This window comes from Paramacrobiotus metropolitanus, unplaced genomic scaffold (genome assembly GCF_019649055.1).
Source record: "Paramacrobiotus metropolitanus isolate TYO unplaced genomic scaffold, Prichtersi_v1.0 Parri_scaffold0000103, whole genome shotgun sequence".
In the NCBI taxonomy this organism is placed as follows: domain Eukaryota; kingdom Metazoa; phylum Tardigrada; class Eutardigrada; order Parachela; family Macrobiotidae; genus Paramacrobiotus; species Paramacrobiotus metropolitanus.
Genome location: NW_026570323.1, coordinates 256,662 through 275,879, shown reverse-complemented (window position 1 = coordinate 275,879; position 19,218 = coordinate 256,662). Strand labels below are relative to the sequence as shown.

At 47.1% G+C, this 19,218-nt stretch overlaps 1 protein-coding gene across 1 annotated transcript; it reads right to left on the bottom strand.

The window, feature by feature from the left end:
* Positions 1-1,973: 1,973 nt before the first annotated feature.
* Positions 1,974-17,888, bottom strand: LOC129597336 (uncharacterized). Its single transcript, XM_055494823.1, has 19 exons — positions 17,710-17,888; positions 7,932-8,245; positions 7,832-7,870; positions 7,505-7,529; positions 7,063-7,361; positions 6,920-6,963; positions 5,975-6,013; positions 5,835-5,909; positions 5,505-5,642; positions 4,847-5,045; positions 4,574-4,635; positions 4,390-4,496; positions 3,829-4,024; positions 3,589-3,744; positions 2,954-3,531; positions 2,652-2,871; positions 2,386-2,587; positions 2,209-2,257; positions 1,974-2,145 (listed from the first exon to the last, which is right to left on the bottom strand). Exons 1-19 carry the CDS (start codon positions 17,886-17,888, stop codon positions 1,974-1,976), a joined length of 3,093 nt encoding a protein of 1,030 aa, XP_055350798.1.
* Positions 17,889-19,218: the final 1,330 nt, after the last annotated feature.

Here is a 19,218-nt window from a genome sequence, read left to right as displayed (position 1 = left end):
TCAAACTACCAGAACGATGGAGTACTTGCCTAAGCATATTTTCGAACGCTTCCGGAAGAATATCGGGGATGTCGATAGGACCATCACATTTCTTCAGCTGACTTCCGTTAAGCATGCTATAAAAGACCTCGCTTGCGCTGCTTAGAACGTACCTGTTAAGCCATCAAGAATTCTTAATTGTATTTCATGGGCAATTTAGGAAGGGAACCGTGTTTCATAGTGTTACTTACCTATGTGCCTGAAGGATTTTCGCCGGGCCGAAAAATCGCCCGACGGAAAACTGCAGGTCGGCCAAATCTTCACTTTCCAACATCCGCTCCATTCGGTTCTGGACGAGTGTATCTGGTCGTTCAGTGGTGCTGTTCGATGCGGATAATGAAGTGGATGGAGCTGGAGGCGTCTCGGATCGAGGGGATCTCGGCGTCCTGTCGTCTGGCATCCCGGCTCGGGAGCGTCGCGGCACCCTCGTTATTCGGATAATCGGTCTCACCATGCCGGAAGTTCACCAGACCAACGAAACGGGTAATTTTGAAAGTATTTTATAGCAGATTTAAAATAGTTGTGGCGAAATCAACAACCTATTGCTGTGGATGCGATGTATATCCATACAGCAACAAAGAAACTCAGCTATACGCAACTCAAATGACTCGGTTGCTAAAAAAGCCTTGACAAAAGAGTTGCCATTGCCGCAATGGCCACGGATGATGCACAATTTTACATTGTGCATCATCACAACAGGATACCGGCGTTGATGTGCACTGTGCAGTATTGATCATCTTGTACAAAATACATGCAGTATTACATTTATGTACTGATGTGAGCTCCGTAAGTACACCATCCGATCAAGCCGTATTATTAATGATCCACTTCTGGCCGCGACCGGCGACCGCCAATGGCTTCGTTTCGGCATGGCAGACAGATTATGACATACGGAAAGTCTTTCTGGGAGTCACATGAATCGTTTCACTCTATTCCTATATCAGCCAGTCGGATATTAGGATGGAGTCTAATCGATGCTGTTCTGGGAAGCAGGTCTTTCCGTTTGCCAAGAAGGCGGCGTAGTGAAAATTTGTTCATGGTTCACGATTTACAAATTCTATTTACTTCCTGAGTGTATTTATTCCGGATGCGCTTTAATGTGAAACGAAGAACAAACTAACATATTCAAACAAACGTATAGTACTTATTTGATGCATCGCACATGTGCTGCGAACTTCCAGATACATGTGTAGATGTGCTACAATTTCAAAGAAAAACAGCTTTGGAGTTTCCGCTCTGTAGACGCTGTTTTTAAGCGGATGGTGGCGATGAATTTGTGATCTTTAGTTCACTTGGGCATCTTCGACTAAATGCGGGTAGTTTATTTTTTCGGAATTAAAATTGGTAGGCAGCAAGAAATTTAGAAACTGTACAGCTTCAGAAAGAAAGCATCTGCGCAGATAACTGTACTTGTAAAATGATTACACAACTGTAAGGGATATTGCTCACGATATATTAGAGAAGTGCTTATTCCACTAAAATCAGAAAAGACAACAGACAGGGCAGTTGGGCTCTGAGTAAAGTAGATTTAACTAAAGTCAACCACTAAGACTAGATCACCGGTTATTCGGCTAAAATGTGTAGCGTCCAATAATAACTCCAGATTCCTCCGTGGTTATCAGGAGAAACCGAATTTGCTCAGTTAATTATACGGTATTTATACCCGTACTTGCTACATGCTTACCACAAGATACCATGTAGCATGTAATACCAGTTGTGCCGACACTTGAGCCGGTGGAATACAGGAACATCAGTGTCGTTACTGTCGTACTGTTGTCCTGAATTAATACTATATTCTTTCACTGTTTAGCACGTCTTGTGAACAAACGAATGGCAAGCGCGTCATTGATCGAGCCAGTACGTGAGCATGTCTCCTTTGCCCTGTAATGCGACGCTGTTGCTTAATCAGTCTGGATGAAGAAGCAGTCGAACAGTCAAAGAATCCAGTTCCATACCTTAACGAAAAGCAGCCCGCGCTCTTGCAAACAGAAGCGGTGGTTGCCGGCGTCGGCAGCGAGGAGGTCATGGCTGGCCTGACTGAGGTGGATGCGACCGCCCTGGCCGTTAGTGTTCATGCGGGCAGCCACGTTCACCGTGTCACCAAACCTGTAAAGGTCAGTCAGCATTACAAACCACTGCAACTGATTACAGATAGTTTTAATGACTTACAGACAATAACGGGGAACACGCATGCCAATGACTCCGGCAGCACACGGACCTACAAGAAACGTAGCGCACCATAGTGTTAATACTGGTACTTGATCATAAGCAAGGTCAACGATATCCTTCAGGATGATGCAACTGAACCATCAACCCCGAATGAGACCAGAGTCAGGAAAGGCCCACCGGAGTGGATGCCGCAGCGCAGTCCTAGCGGTGAGTGATGGCCGACATTCGGATGCCCAGTGCTTGTTGTTATCGGCGTCTCTTGACTCTTCGAATTCCTTCTGGCTTCCTTACCGGCAAACACACGCAGCAGCTTGATTGCCATTCGGCAAATCTCTACCACGTGCTGGTTGTCGCCTCGAACCGGAATACCACTGACTGCCTGTAAAAGTCGGACTTGCGACGAAACTGTTTGGGCACGTCACAATGTAGTGGTTGACACTGACCATGTAGCTATCCCGCACAGTCTCCACTTTGTAGACATCCAGTTCCTGGATGGCTCCGTCGAAAGCACTAAACAAAGCCGTGACGGTGCCGATGACCATCTCGGGTGGGACGCTGCACATCCAGTCGACGAAGTTGTCCAAGTCGGAGAAGAAGACACTGACGGAATCGTAGAACTCCGCTACCATTTTTTCGTGATTGCGCAGCTGGTCCACAACGCATCTACCCAACACTCAGGTTTTTTAAGTTTCATTACGAACCGTATATCGTTTGGAGTTTTGACCGAAAGGAAACGTTGACCTACCGGGGTAGTAGTTCGCTAAGCAGATCGTCACACCTTTTTCGCTCGCCCATCAACTCCTCGGTCTTCACGCGCACCGCTTCGTCCAGGGTTTCCGTGTATGCCTCAAAGCGTCTGATGATGCTTTCCACGACGTTGCGGGACGCCGGCTGCCCCGGCACACGCAATCGCCCAAAGTCGGTGAAAAGTTGCTTGGCCGTTGGGCGCGAAACGGGATTACTGTGCAGGCAGCGGTTGGCGAGGAGTGTGAGGCGTCGCTGGATATCGGGATTCGCCGCTTCTTTCTCGCTGCCGACTTCGACTTCCTTCGCTGCCCTGATGGCTAGCTGGGAGGGCGCCGTGTGGGCCAACTGGTAGATGATCACCAGAAGTATTTGACCGGCTGCGTAGATATCAGCAGGGAAAGCCAAGTCCTTATTGGGAGCATGGGCGTCCGGGGATTTTTCTGGCGAGAGGGCATGGCTGATGGCGACGAAGCCAAACTGCCCAATACGCAAAGTGAAATGCTCGTCTATGAGGCAACAGCCGGGAGACAGACAGCCATGCGGTCGGCCGATGTTGTTGTGCAGATAACTCAGACCCTAAGGACTGACAGTTTGAATGTGGAGGGCAAGGGAGGGATCATTACTGCGGCGTACCTTGGCCAGATCGCGGGCCATGGATAACTGGAAATCATGATCCAGCTGCAATACCTCCAACAATGTCAGTAATGAGCCGCGTTTGCAGTAATCCGAAATGAGGATGGCCTGATGCGGCAAAATAACCACACCAAGCAGCGCATTGACATTGGGATGCTGTGAAATCAAGCCATTTGTTAATTAATATGGTGCTATCTATTTACCTGCTGGCAGACTGCAGGCACTGCGTCGCACACTAACCGTCGTATCGGGCACGAGACGCGCAAGTAGTGGCAAGTTGCAACGGCCGTGGATCTTCATCGTGGTGAGCCACACCGTCGTGTTTCTCCATGATACCGGATTGACCACTTCTTTCCCAGTCGCAATCAGGCTACCGTCCCACTCATTCTCGTTGATTAGCCACCAGTAACGCGATCGGTCGTTCCGTCGCGCTCTTCTGTAACCGCAAATTTCGTACTATGTTTTAGCAGACTGGAGAACCCAATAATAACTCTAATATCCCTCGGATTTTACACAAATCATACAGTAAATTTGGTACGTGAACGAAGTGCTTATAACAACTCTGTAAGTTCCAAATCCCTTTCACAGCATTACAAGAACTACTTGCCGACAGCATGGATTTTAACAACATAAAGCACAACAAAGCAGGGTTTTCCGAGCACCGAAAGGGCAAGTAACTTAGTTAATTATTAGACGGAGTAATATAGATAATTGAATCTGGTGAATATATAAGAATTTGTTAGCAGGCACCCAGCCGCTTTCCTTTACAGCGATGAAATTATGTAACAACGTCTCACTTACCGAATTGCAAAGAGTGCCGCACAGGATGCTCCCAGAACCACCACCGCAACGCCTACGGCCACCGGAAGAGCGATGGTCAAGACGGATCCGGTCCGTGCTGCAAAATGCTTAATATGTCATTGTGGCGACATCTTCAACGATCTGAGTTGAACTACATATATCGGTCGCACGTGGCGGAGCATACCGCGGTCGCGACAAGGCCCTTCCCGTCCGGAGAAGCCACACACCGGTACATCCAACGGTGGACTGCCAGTTGGCCAATCCCGAACCGATGTGTGCTTCAACTCTAACGTTTCGCTAACGGAACGATACACCGCGAACATCTGCACGAATGTCAACCGTTTAGGATGCCAGTGTTACAGTGTAAGTACATGTGGTAAAGCATGAGTTAATGTTACGCTCATATTCCGAGTTTGTGAGTCGAACATCCAAATGTCGATGTCCATCGTAGAACGACCGTGTGGGTCAACCGCCACGGTGGCGTGCGGCAAGGGGATGGTGCGATTGAACAGCAGCGAAGCCAGGTGATCACCGGCGCAGAAGGCAGCGCGCTGCGCAGGCGGCAGTCGGCGATATTCATCCAGTTTGCCGGCCAGGGTATCGCTAATTAGCTCGATGGCAGTATAAGCCATGCGTGTCGGGTAGTTGCTTAGCGCCTGTAAAAGGAATACACTCATCGGGATCGGTTGTGGGGCAGTAGTTTACAAAACTTATCCCGATCTGACTATTTCCGAAATACTGCTCATTGTAATGTACGCTAATACCAGTGTATAGCTATACTGTACTGGTATCGTTCTGACAAAAGATCAGTGCCGTGGCTTTTTGTTGGTAAGTACATATGTGCGTCTGCGCATGCTTGCTCACTGTAATTATTTTATCTAGTTTACTCAAAACTAATGTTTAACGAAGTGCCCTAGTTCAGCATTCTCATGCTGAATTAGCCTCCTCGTGCATCCTTCTTGCCAGACTCTGGTCCGAAGGTGGATGCGATTTCATTAAGCATCCACTAATAACCCATCCACTTTCCTGTCGGTTACTCGCGCTTCTCCATTTAAATGCCTTCTTATAACCCGGTAAATCTGTCAGTGTACTGCAGTAATTATGTGATGTCTCACCTGGAATCCTGGCTCATATGTGACGTTGTACATCTCGTAGGCCAACTGACGCAGTTCACCGTTCAGTTGTCGCTCGTATTCGGTGTCGTCGGATTCATGGAAGGTGAGAAAAATCAGGTTCCAAGTCAAGTTCAACATCTGCAACGGCACAACTGCTGAACGATCACGGAAAGTTCCGTCCCACAAGCTATTGTCCAACAACATGGGATGCTCTCAACTGGGACCGTTCCGAGCGAAGTTTTAATGCAACATAAGGCAGTATTTTGAATAAGATATTTAAACCCTTTTCTATCAGTTTAATTCGAACAAGAGAGGCTCTTCTCTACTTACTAACGGCTTGGGATTGTTGAAGAAGGATGCCTTTCCGTAGAAGTTATTTTGGACAGGCTGGACATTGAGGAACACCTGCCGGACCATCAAATTTTAAGGTCTTACAGAAGCATTCGTAAAACCATATTCTGCAGACGCACATATTCTCCGTTGGTCATCCCCAGTTGACTGGCCAGATCCTGTGAGAACGAATTGTACAGTGACCACACATTTCATATACAACTAGAGACAACATCTAAAGTAGCCCCTGAGCGGAAGGTAATCAGTAGCCTTCATAGAATCAAGTAAAAGAATCGATAAATCCGCTGATGAATCTGTAATCACTCACTGGAAACTGCCACCACACGTTTCACGTTTCGTTTCGTTTCATCTGTTTAATCAGCCTAGAATTCTTCATGATGAAAGAACGGCAAGATCAGAAAAATAGCTTGAGATCAATCAGATATTCCTATATTCCCCAAGGTACACAAACTCCCAGATCGCGTATGCTCGTATGCATTCGTGTATGATACGTAGTTATGTTCTCGTGTATTTGAAATAGCATCAATGACGGGTGATAACGATATAGTTTGAATAGCTGCAATGTAATGCTCTCAACATTTTTTTCTGATAGAACGTTACTTGCTCATTTTGGTGTGAGCAATGGTACTATAGGAGCACGGCATCCGCCAGCGCTGTTAGCCATTGTATAATGTATTGTAAACACAAGCCCATAGAAAGTTCCTTTGCAGTTGTTGGGCTTATATATCGGCACTTTTTCCGTACCTCGAGGTGAATGTACAGTTAGACCGTTTTTTTGTTTTTCGAATCTGATCGCTAACTTCATTAGCGCTTCTGTACTTTTTTGCACGTTGTACAATGTATGTTAACGGTGGCTGCAGAGTCTGTATGCTTTAAGCGCACAATTATGCCGATTAACTGCACAATATGAGATCTTGAGCGACCTTCTCAAGGCAAAAAATAGCGCTTCCGCTACTGCACGTTAACAGACAACAGATTTCTGCTATGAAAGCATTTTGGGAAGGTGCCTTTACGTACGCCTCGGCACGAGTACAACTTGCGCAGTATGTCTACGTGTAACTTACCATTATCAGATAGGCAACGGGCGCAGAAGAAGAAAGGAAGAAAACTGCAGGCCACAGTTGAATAGAGAAAAGAAAGATCATACAGAAGAGTAACATCCATACATACGATAACGTCTTTTAACTTTTAACGATTGGTGACGTACCGCGACTGTTTTCCTGGGCGCGCAGTAGGGCGGTGGCGATGGAAGCGTTGTCGTTGGGCTGAAAGGGATAGGAGGTCAGCGGGACGTTGTTGGCAAGCGACAAGGCCTTGGCGGCATTGAGCAGGTAGGCGTAGAAGACGGTGGTGGCGCGCGTGTCCAGCAGGAGAGCCACGCGCGACCAGCCGAAGGAGCGGAGGATGCCCCATACGGTGCGTGCCGCGTCCACCTCGCTGACGGCCAGATTCAACAGGTACGTGGGGGTCATTCGCGGTGGGACGGATGACAGTAACGCGATACCACTGGAACACAGTATAAACACATACCATTGTCAAACTGGATAGAGCCGTTGATGATTTGTGAAGGATAATGACTAAATGACTATCTGATACTGGTGATAACTAAAGGTCATGCCAACTGTAAGAAAACTAGGAATTTGGCTTACTTGTTGAAAAAGAAAGCGTTCCATTCTGCGAAACAAACGCACGATTAAACAACTGTGAAGGGCAAAAAAGGTTAAAAACCGAACGGATGATTCCGTCAGCAGGACTTTTGTCTTTAGACCAAGAAAACCCGGGCAAACGTTTATCGGTGACCGGTCGTTAATTAGCTGGCCCAGTTTTTCATTGTTTCTGGCCTTTTCAAACACCCTGAACCGACATCACACCCGGGCACCTTTGCCGGAACACGATTTTAAGCCGAACGGTTTTGCCGGTTGTAAAGGAGCTGACATCACTAAGCTACTGATGGTGAGTTGTATGACTCAGCTTACCGCTAGATAGGGAGAGCATCTGAAAATAGTCCATACAACCTGCAAAGAGGAACACGTCTACAACAAGCCAGTTTCCATGCTTTGAGAAGCTGGTTTATACTGTTGGTGAAGTAGAGGTCACACGTGTCCAACGATTGCTGGTCCAAATTGTGGCGGTAATAATAGTCGGCCATGTGGAAAATCCCGTCCGCGGCCGTCTGCGCGCAGGTATAGTTGATCATGACGTCCACGGGATGCACCAAGAAGCGCAGTCCGCGCTGCGCATAGCGTTCGTTGGCGCGCTGCACGGCCAGCTGCAGCGCGCCGCCCATCCATACTAGCCCGACTGCCACGCTGGGCTCTCGTATCTGTAGACTGACCACCCGCACCTCCAGGGTCGGTTGGACGGGGCCTGGCGGTGCTCGCTGACCTTGGCTGAGCACAAGCCAGATAATCAACACAATGCACAAAGCACTGCAACGAGTGCTATGCCGGTGCATTTTTTTATTACCAGGTTAAAGGTTTTTAAACGTATGTTCCGTCGTTCCAGGTGTTTTAACATTCGCACATTCCGGCAGCATCCAGTGTGCAGTTGAAAAACACACCAGTTGAAAAGTTGAGAAATCAAAAACTGAGAATAAAACCCAGGCCGCGCATTGACTGGCCGCAAAAAGCAGTTACATTCCCTCTAACTGCTGTTAAGTATACAGGCTGCCTCAGGAAGGCGGCCGATCCAGATTGTCCAATTATTTTCGGGATCTTCCGGTCAACGAAACGACTCTTTAGATTGTCGGCCTGCCATTCTTTGCCGGTCGCGACAAGGATGCGTTGCCCAACATACGTTTGGTGCTAAAGCGAGACGACACAGGTGAATGATAGGTTAGGTAACTGTGCAGTGTGCAGCTTGCACCTGCTCCCGTTAAGGTTCGCGCAGCGGTACTGGAGCACGTAACGTTAATTAGCACCGCACCGCAAGGCTGTTTTATTCTCACGATTCCTCACGGGAATTTGTATTTCTGTTTGGCATAACATCCGGTTGAATGTCATTGCTAATGATTTTGTGGACGTTCCAACTTGGCAATTTGAATACGCATTTACAAGCAGTGCTTCATCTTCTGCCCAGCTTAAGTGATCCTCTCTTTCGCTGGTTGGCGCTTCGTACACTGGAAACACGGATTAATTAACTGGCAACAATATGCTGACTGGATCGATGGGAATTTCTGGCAGCCTGACGTGATGTTGCGCCTACGCCTCATTAACCATAAATATTTTCTCTGCGTGAGCAGGATTACGGTTTGGTAAAATTCAGGCGTGAGTGTCTTGCTATCAAAGAATAAAGCTGAGTTAATTTGGGTTGGGCTTTTGAAACGCAAGCTTGATTACGGTGTGAAGTGTACTTTTCTCGTTCCGTTTTTTTTTAGCTGCTATACAGCTGTTCCTTTCACCTTGATGCTGGACAAGTGCATATGTGTAACCATGTCAGTGCTGTCAGTAGGTGTGACAATGCAATCAAACGCGCGTATCAATTTACATATTGTAAAATACTTTGTTAAAATTTGACAAAATTCTCTTAGCGATTACACACAGCTGCATAGAACGCACGCGTTTTCTGCCTCCTCTAACACAGTAATAACCCAGCGTTTCAGGTTGCCAGCGGGGACAATAAAGCGCCAGCTGCTAAAGTAGTCAGCAATTCGTTTAAGAAACAACGAAAATCGGTTATATGGCAGATATGTAAGCGATGACCACCACATTTCTAATCCCTGTTATCATCAACGCTGTACAGTGTGTTAAAAGCGCAAGAACAACAATAAAATAACAGCAGCAAAAAACGAGTGTCACATCAGATCAACAACCTGAAATCATAAAACAGCAGCCGTCGTCAGTACCGCTGTACGTCAATACGAGTATCCTTTCCAGCTTTCCGAACGACCGGACACGAAGGACAAGCGGACAACCCGTGCTGTCCCTAGTAACGCTGGCGACTGGTAATTTTTTCATAGAATGTCCAAGTTAGGACATTAAGCGGTTCTATGGGGATTAAACCAACAGACTAGGACACAACCACCTGAACAAATAGAACCACATAGAACCACAGTAGAACCCATAGAACCTCCATAGAACCACCACAGAACCACAATGGAACCGGTTAGAAAGTCACAACCCGGCATGCTCCCATACTAGTCCTCTTCTCTGGCGCCCATAGAACCACATAGAACCACCATAGAACCTCCATAGAACCACCATAGAACCACAATGGAACCACGTGCAGAATCACAACCCGGCATGCTCCCATACTAGCCCTCTTTTCTGGCGCCCATAGAACCACATAGAACCACCATAGAACCTCCATAGAACCACCATAGAACCACAATGGAACCACGTGCAAGGTCACAACCCGGCATGCTCCCATACTAGCCCTCTTTTCTGGCGCCCATAGAACCACATAGAACCACCATAGAACCTCCATAGAACCACCATAGAACCACAATGGAACCACGTGCAAGGTCACAACCCGGCATGCCATACTAGCCTTCTCCCATACTAGCCTTCTTTTTTTGGCGCCCATAGAACCACATAGAACCACCATAGAACCTCCATAGAACCACCATAGAACCACAATGGAACCACGTGCAAAGTCACAATCCGGCATGCTCCCATACTACCCTCTTTTTTGGCGCCCATAGAACCACATAGAACCACCATAGAAACTCCATAGAACCACCATAAAACCACAATGGAACCACGTGCAAAGTCACAACCCGGCATGCTCCCATACTAGTCCTCTTCTCTGGCGCCCATAGAACCACATAGAACCACCATAGAACCTCCATAGAACCACCATAGAACCACAATGGAACCACGTGCAGAATCACAACCCGGCATGCTCCCATACTAGCCCTCTTTTCTGGCGCCCATAGAACCACATAGAACCACCATAGAACCTCCATAGAACCACCATAGAACCACAATGGAACCACGTGCAAGGTCACAACCCGGCATGCTCCCATACTAGCCCTCTTTCTCCGGCGCCCATAGAACCACATAGAACCACCATAGAACCTCCATAGAACCACCATAGAACCACAATGGAACCACGTGCAAGGTCACAACCCGGCATGCCATACTAGCCTTCTCCCATACTAGCCTTCTTTTTTTGGCGCCCATAGAACCACATAGAACCACCATAGAACCTCCATAGAACCACCATAGAATCACAATGGAACCACGTGCAAAGTCACAATCCGGCATGCTCCCATACTACCCTCTTTTTTGGCGCCCATAGAACCACATAGAACCACCATAGAAACTCCATAGAACCACCATAAAACCACAATGGAACCACGTGCAAAGTCACAACCCGGCATGCTCCCATACTAGCCCTCTTTTCTGGCGCCCATAGAACCACATAGAACCACCAGAGAACCACAATGGAACCGGGTACAAAGTCACAGACCGGCATGTTTCCATACTAGCCCTCTTTTCTGGCGCCCATAGAGCCACATAGAACCACCATAGAACCACAATGGAACCGGGTACAAAGTCACAAGCCGGCATGCTTCCATACTTGCCCTCTTTTCTCGCGCCCACTATATTTATAAGTCAGTTAATACAGCTTTTTTTAGCTTTATTTTGATTGTTAATTGTATCTTGTACGACGCTGCTGCCAATTAATATGAATTTTCGACTCTTATTTGTAAAATTGTACCATGCCCAGCCGTGTCATAACCGGCATGGCATTCTCAAGTGACCAGTATTGGCCAGTGAGCAATAATTTTCGGAACTTTGCTTCATGTTTTTATGAATCTTAGCAATTTGTTCTCCTGTGATTTTTTTGGTATATCTGATGTAGGGGTGGCTTTACGGACTAGCAGGACCTTTGGGAGCCTAGTTTGGTCAGTTTGATCATGTTTGGTCACCCTCTGGACCTTCCGGATATGGCCCAGCTTACGGTTATAGATTCTAAACTGTCGTCTAAGTTAAGTTCTTTGAGATAAAACCAACAGAAACGACATATGACTATAACAACGGAACGCCGCAATGAGCGGTCACCGAACTGAGTGCTGGTTGAGCAGAGCGTTAGCCGAAATATTTTCGCCGATCCGCGTCCTCTCATTGTGTACCCTACGAGCCTTAGATGACAACGTCAGCGATCACGTGTACCTATGTCAGTATTTATGGTCGTGGGCTAAGCAGCACCCGTGTGACCGAGACCTGTATTGCACAAACGCTTGTGCACTAGATCTACTCTATGACTGGGCAGCAAGACCGCTGCTAACGAACGGACTGACTGCTGGAGCCTGGAGGCCTAAAAGCATTCTTATAATATAATTATGGGAATGGCCGGGGTAAAGAATGAGATCAGTAACCCCATATATGTAGCCTACGCAAATGACGTACGCATTTCAAAACGATAATTATTGCATCAGACGCAATGCATTCTGGAGTTATGCATGTGGGTTCGTCTGCAAATATTAGCGTTTATGAGTCTTTCGGTTTATACAGCAGCCACTGAAAAAGCCAGTCGGTGACGATAGTATGGGAGTTGCCGATTACAGGAGAATTGTTGAGATTAGTTTGCTAGTCAGACCTAAATTATCAAGACTGCAGCATTCGCAAAGTTCGCCAGTGTAGCTTGTCAGGTTACTCTTTATATCCTGGATCTGATTTTCTCATATTTGCAGCATTCGCACAATTCGCCTAAGGGGCTGCTCCGGCCACTGTAAATATGCTGATTCTGATTTTCCTATATTCTCTTATTCCCACAGTTTGCCAAAATGGCTGCTGCGGTCACTGTAATTATGCCGGTTCTGATCTTCTCATTTTCGCAGCGTTCGCCAAGGATACTTTAAAAGTCAGTCTTTGTAAGCATACCCAACGACATGCCGGGTTTGATTTTCCTATATTCGCTGCATTCGCAGCGTTCGCAGTGTTTACCAACGTTCCTGCTGAGGTTGTGTTAAATGAGCCTAACCATTAGTATACCGGTTCTGGTATTCCTGTATTGGCGACATTCGGTGAGTTCGCTAAGGAAGCGGTTAAAGTCGATCTTCATATCCTGTTCTTGTTTTATGTAATCTTGTTATTAGCATTATGTATGCCAAGGGTTCTGTCTATGACGCGAGTTGATTATTACGTAAGTCTGTTTTAGTACTTGCTGACTACCTTTAGCCCTTGTAACAACAGCACGACAAGGTTTTTACCCCCGGATTGAATGCTTAATGGAAATCCCGACCACACGCCAGTAAAAATGCAATTAAAAATATTAATTAAGTTTATTCAATCTTTTATAAGGTTTTGGCTTGTTGGCCCCCACTTGGCCCCCTCTCTTATGCGACAAGTCAGTAACACTGCCTCGTACTGTTAATTCAGTTACTATAATATAAATTAGTTATGTGTACATTCCAAGCTGTAAAAATGTTAAGGTATCCTGGATACACTTTAACCTTAGCATGAACTTGGCGAATCTTGCGAACACATGCGAATATTAAAATTGGGATTCGGACCCAGACTGATGCGATGCAGTTATATTTTACGTACATAGTAGAAGCTTAACAATGTACAACAGTATTTACTGCGGCCGTAAATAAGTACTGTACTCCGATAATATCAAGAGCGTAATACCGATTCCCAAAATTTAATGCAAGCGTGAGAGCAGCCAACACTAATAATTGATCTTGATGTAGAAGGTTGTAATCAGAAAAATTAAAGACACTGGAATGATCATACAAATTATATCCTAACCCTTAACATAAGCCTCGTTGTACGGTATGTGTACTAGTAGCAGTGCACTTAAGTACAAAAGTACGCGGTGGTGCTATGAATAAATTTTTGGTAAATAACAATTCTTTTATACGGCTAAAGAGTAACGGTATAACGATCAAGTTCACGTCTGTTGTGTAAATGCGATAGGAAGAATTACAAGTGTGCTAAACGTGGTGTCGCATACAGTATTCGCTATCATGGTGTGGCTAGGCATCGACGACGCCGATTTATTGAAGTCATAACATATACTCACGTAAGGCCGCCCACCTAAGGCACCAATTGCGATCAAGGATTTAGCTATACTTATAGATGATAATAAATACTTACGTAAGGCCGCCCCTTAGGCACCAATTGCGATCAAGGATTTACTAAATAAACTAATAGATATTTGCGTATGCTGCCGTTGGAGTTTTAGCTATCACCAAAGCCGCCGTCTCATCAACTCCTCGGCATTTCCATAGAATTTGCATTGTTCGTAAGTAATCCACATTCATGAAGTCTGCCATGACCGCCATTACATTAATGATGCAGTAGTACAGACAAACAATACTGGCAGTCTGGCACTAACATATATGCCAGCCTCGTTTCCCAATATTCGCAGCGTTCGCCAAGGGCGGAACCGGGGTCAACTGCATTGCATCATTAATTAATTAGTGCAAACGTTCGTTAATAAGTGAGTGCTGTAGGCTACGCAAAAATACGTACGCTTGCACAATGAGGGGCTACTGATCTCATATGGAGCCACTTCTGGTCGCGGACATTTCGTTTTGGGACTTTTCAAACGATGCGAATAATCGCCGCATAACTAAATCACCGCGCTTTCTTAAATCTCTACTTAGGATTTTTTCAGTTCTTAGGTTATTCTTTGGTTTCTTATTCTTATTTTTTCTTAATTTTCTGACTCTTTTATTTAGCTCGGTAAATCATTTATCCGATAGGCGAAATGTCGCTTGGTCGGGATATCCTTGCTGCGAAATTTCCTTGCGTCGAAGCGGCCATGCGACGGAAAGTCGCGCGGCGGAAAGTCCTATAGACGAAATGTCCTGCGACGACGTTTGCGGCGAAATGTCTGCGACTAAAAGTCCTGCGACGAGTTGTCGGCGGCGAAATGTCGCGGTGCCATTTAAAATTGCGGGATAAGCATTCTGCCGGTTTTCAAAAAATTTTCATTTTGCGATTTTGTCGTAACTTCGGAAAGTTACTGGTAAGGTCTGAAATCTGGTAAGCAAAGTTGTTTAATCGGAGCGAAAACAAAAACAAAGGCCGCCATTTTGTTGGCCCATCCGGTAAAACGGGCATTGAAACCCATTGTTATGTACGAAATGTCAGGTTGCTAGTCAATTTGCTGCCCGATCTTCTTGAAACTTTGATTTGAAGGAGACATGGCTTTAAAGTAGAAAACGAAATCAATTTCACTTTTCAGTTGATAGCACTTTCCCATAATTTTATACTTAGTTTTAATATTTTTGAAATGTATTTAAAAATCGAAGAAAGGTGCCATTAATCTGATATAAAAATCCTCAAATAACATATGAATCTGTATGTTGGAAATAGTGTTACTTCGGCGGACTTGCGACTTCGGCCAAAGTTCATTTCGGCCGAGGTTCACTTTGGGCAGCACTCATTTTGGCAACCGCAAATTTTGGCAACAAGACATTTGGCCATTTTTGTTCTCCTAGTTTTCGTTTGTTGCTTCGGTTTCTTAGGTTATTCTTGGGATTGTTATTCTTAAGTTTTCTCAGGTCTCTTAGGTTTTCTTAGGTCATTCTTAGGTTATTCAGAAGTTGTTATCTTCAATCTTTTGTTAATCTTAAGTTATTCGAAAGGTTATGGTACCATCAAAACGTAGTTAAATCGAAAATAACGTTTTCTTGGCCTAATTCGATCAAAATAACGTCGGCCGAAATAAACTGCGGCCGAAGTTATGGTCGACCAAAGTGAATGGCGGCCGAAATGAACTTGGCCGAAATGAAAACGGCCTTAGTGATCGGTACAGCGCACGCATGATCCAAATCAAGTATCAAAAAGGGAGGTGAATGTTCATTTCCGCGCGAAGCGCGACACAAGATAAAGTCGTTACTGCACAAAATGCGGTACTGCAATAAGAATCAAATTATTTTTTAATAAAACAGTAAAGAACCGAGTTATGTCTTACTTGAGGCTGAATTAGTACAAGCTAGCGGAAGTCTAAGCACCGAATGCAATCCTAAAATCCCGCCGCCGCAAGAAGACAAGCCCAAGGAGAGTGTGTAGTGATGGAATTTAAGCATGCCGGCTTGTGACTTTGCACGTGGTTCCATTGTGGTTCTATGGTGGTTCTATGGAGTTTCTATGGTGGTTCTATGTGGTTCTATGGGCGGAAGAAAAGAGGGCTAGTATGGGAGCATGCCGGGTTGTGACTTTGCACGTGGTTCCATTGTGGTTCTATGGTGGTTCTATGGAGGTTCTATGGTGGTTCTATATGGTTCTATGGGCGCCAAAAAAGAGGGCTAGTATGAGAGCATGCCGGGTTGTGACTTTGCACGTGGTTCCATTGTGGTTCTATGGTGGTTCTATGGAGGTTCTATGGTGGTTCTATGTGGTTCTATGGGCGCCAGAAAAGAGGGCTAGTATGGGAGCATGCCGGGTTGTGATTCTGCACGTGGTTCCATTGTGGTTCTATGGTGGTTCTATGGAGGTTCTATGGTGGTTCTATGTGGTTCTATGGGCGCCAAAAAAAGAGGGCTAGTATGGGAGCATGCCGGGTTGTGACTTTGCACGTGGTTCCATTGTGGTTCTATGGTGGTTCTATGGAGGTTCTATGGTGGTTCTATGTGGTTCTATGGGCGCCAAAAAAAGAGGGCTAGTATGGGAGCATGCCGGGTTGTGACTTTGCACGTGGTTCCATTGTGGTTCTATGGTGGTTCTATGGAGGTTCTATGGTGGTTCTATGTGGTTCTATGTGGTTCTATGGGCCCAAAAAAAGAAGGCTAGTATGGGAGCATGCCGGGTTGTGACTTTGCACGTGGTTCCATTGTGGTTCTATGGAGGTTCTATGGAGGTTCCATGGTGGTTCTATGTGGTTCTATGGGCGCCAAAAAAAGAGGGCTAGTATGGGAGCATGCCGGGTTGTGACTTTGCACGTGGTTCCATTGTGGTTCTATGGTGGTTCTATGGAGGTTCTATGGTGGTTCTATGTGGTTCTATGGGCGCCAAAAAAAGAGGGCTACTATGGGAGCATGCCGGGTTGTGACTTTGCACGTGGTACCATTGTGGTTCTATGGTGGTTCTATGGAGGTTCTATGATGGTTCTATGTGGTTCTATGGGCGCCAGAAAAGAGGGCTACTATGGGAGCATGCCGGGTTGTGATTCTGCACGTGGTACCATTGTGGTTCTATGGTGGTTCTATGGAGGTTCTATGGTGGTTCTATGTGGTTCTATGGGCGCCAGAAAAGAGGGCTAGCATGGGAGCATGCCGGGTTGTGACATTGCACGTGGTTCCATTGTGGTTCTATGGAGGTTCTATGGAGGTTCTATGGTGGTTCCATATCCATAGAACCAGTAAGTCACTAATGTCCTAACTTGGACATTCTCTCAATTTTTTTGGTGTACGACGTACGACCGGAAGTACGTACGGATATCTCGTGTTTATTGCTGTTATTGTTGTGGCCTTATCTACGTAGCAACCGGACATGTTAAGCCTCGGTTAAATTCGGTATGCCGCTAAAAATATCTTTACTGGTTATCCGGAAACAGACGCGATGTTGCGGTATCTGAGAGCGAGCAGGTCGGCGTATCGGGGCCAGTGCGAAATCGAGGACAGTGCAGGTGGACCTCACCACCTCGAGTTTCTGACATCCCTTCTATGCCCGACTGCCCCAAACAATACCGATCCCTGCCACGGTAGTGGTTGACGGCTACTGGACCTTCATTGCGGACGTAACGCGCATAGCAGCTAGTTTTCCATCTACCAGCGCGTTGGATCAGGCGGTCTGGTACGTTTTTGCTTGCGGCGGTAGTTGCGGCGCCGATCCGAAAACTGTACGGGTTATTCCGGTGCTGGTCCGGGTGCCCCTCTAGGAGACGGTGGAGGGAGGCTTCGACTGAACGCCTGGTGAGGAAGCAGCCGTCTTGGTGAACGAAAAGAGGGCACCTTCCCACCGGCAACGTGAACTGCGCATGGGCAAGGTACTTCCGGTAAGCCTGCACGGGACAGACCGAGCGGCCGGTCGCCGCCAGCGCCACGGTGCAACCTTGCCCGGTTTGGTCGGTCTTGGTGATCTTGAGGCGCACGGCGACTTGGTTTCCGCAGTCCGTCAATTCTTCAGGCATGAGGGTGTGCTGAGGGTCGCATCGGTTTTCCCGTTGCTGGTCACTTCGCCGATACGTAGAAAACCGAAGTACAGCATGGTGAAGACGGCCCACAGCAGCGCCTGTTCGTAAGGGGAAATTCCGATTCGGCGAAGGTTGTGTTTCAGGCGCCGCAATACCTGCAGGGTCACAGGCCGGCGTGTGTCCGGGCGCGGGGCAGCTAGGCGTCGGTAGCCTTGCAGTGCCCGCACCACAAGGTCGTGATCTGTGGGTGATCTCACATCCGCTTCGCGATGACGGTTGTGTATACCGGCGAGGTACACAGTAACGGTGCGGAACGATTTTTTCGTGGTAAACAGATGAGCGACATATTCGGCAACGGTGTCCGGTAATGCCGGCAGGCAGTTGGCCGATCGGAGGTTACAGAACGCCGCAAACTGGTTGAATGCGGCGTCGTACGTCTTCCTTGTGGACTCGGCGACGCGGTCACTTAACAGCCGGTCGAGGTAGACTGTCCGGCGTATTTTGCAGTAGCTGCGGGAAAATGTCCGGGCATGGATCCGGTTGCTCTAGCACTGCTGGTGCGAGCATTCGGAGTCTGTGGTGCTGAAAACGAGACAGAGAGTCAGCGATCGCGTTGCTAATGCCGCGTATGTGCTTGAGCGTTAAAGTCATGTTAGCAGAAGCGGCCGCTGCCAGCATACGACGCATGATGTCCAATACGCCGCTGTTGGCCGAACGCAGGTTTTCCCATACTAGCGTGGCGCCTTCGTTATCACAGTGGAAGATGACTCTTTTTCTGCGCAGCCTCGAGCCCCAAACAATCAGACTGAGAAGTATGGGGATCAGTTCTATATACTCGATGCATGGTTTTTGCAGAAGAATCCACTGTGGCCAGCGAAGTTGAAACCATGATCCTTGGAGAACGCTCCGAGTCTTTGAGTGCCAGAGGCATCTGTGTACAAGTTGAGCACGTCTGCTCGTGTCCAGTCAGGATGAATAAAGGACGCCGTGCCGTTCCATGCCGGAAGAAACTCCCTCCACCATGCGAGGTCTTTTTGGAATTCGGCGCTGACGGTGCAAGGAGAGCGATCTTCCGTCGAGTGAAAGCCGGCTTGCTGGGATGCACTTGGTTGCAAAAGTGAGAGTCCCAATCAGAGTTTGGAGCTGTTGCTTTGTGCGATGATCGCGGCTGCTCCATTCTTTCAGTGCGTCTTCAATGCTTCGTCTCTTGTCGTCGGGCAGGCTGAGGGTCTGACGGACCGAGTCCAGTCGAATGCCCAGGAACGTCAGCTGAGTCGCGGGCCCATCGGTCTTGTCGTGTGCCCAGGGTACCCCGAGCTCACTGCAC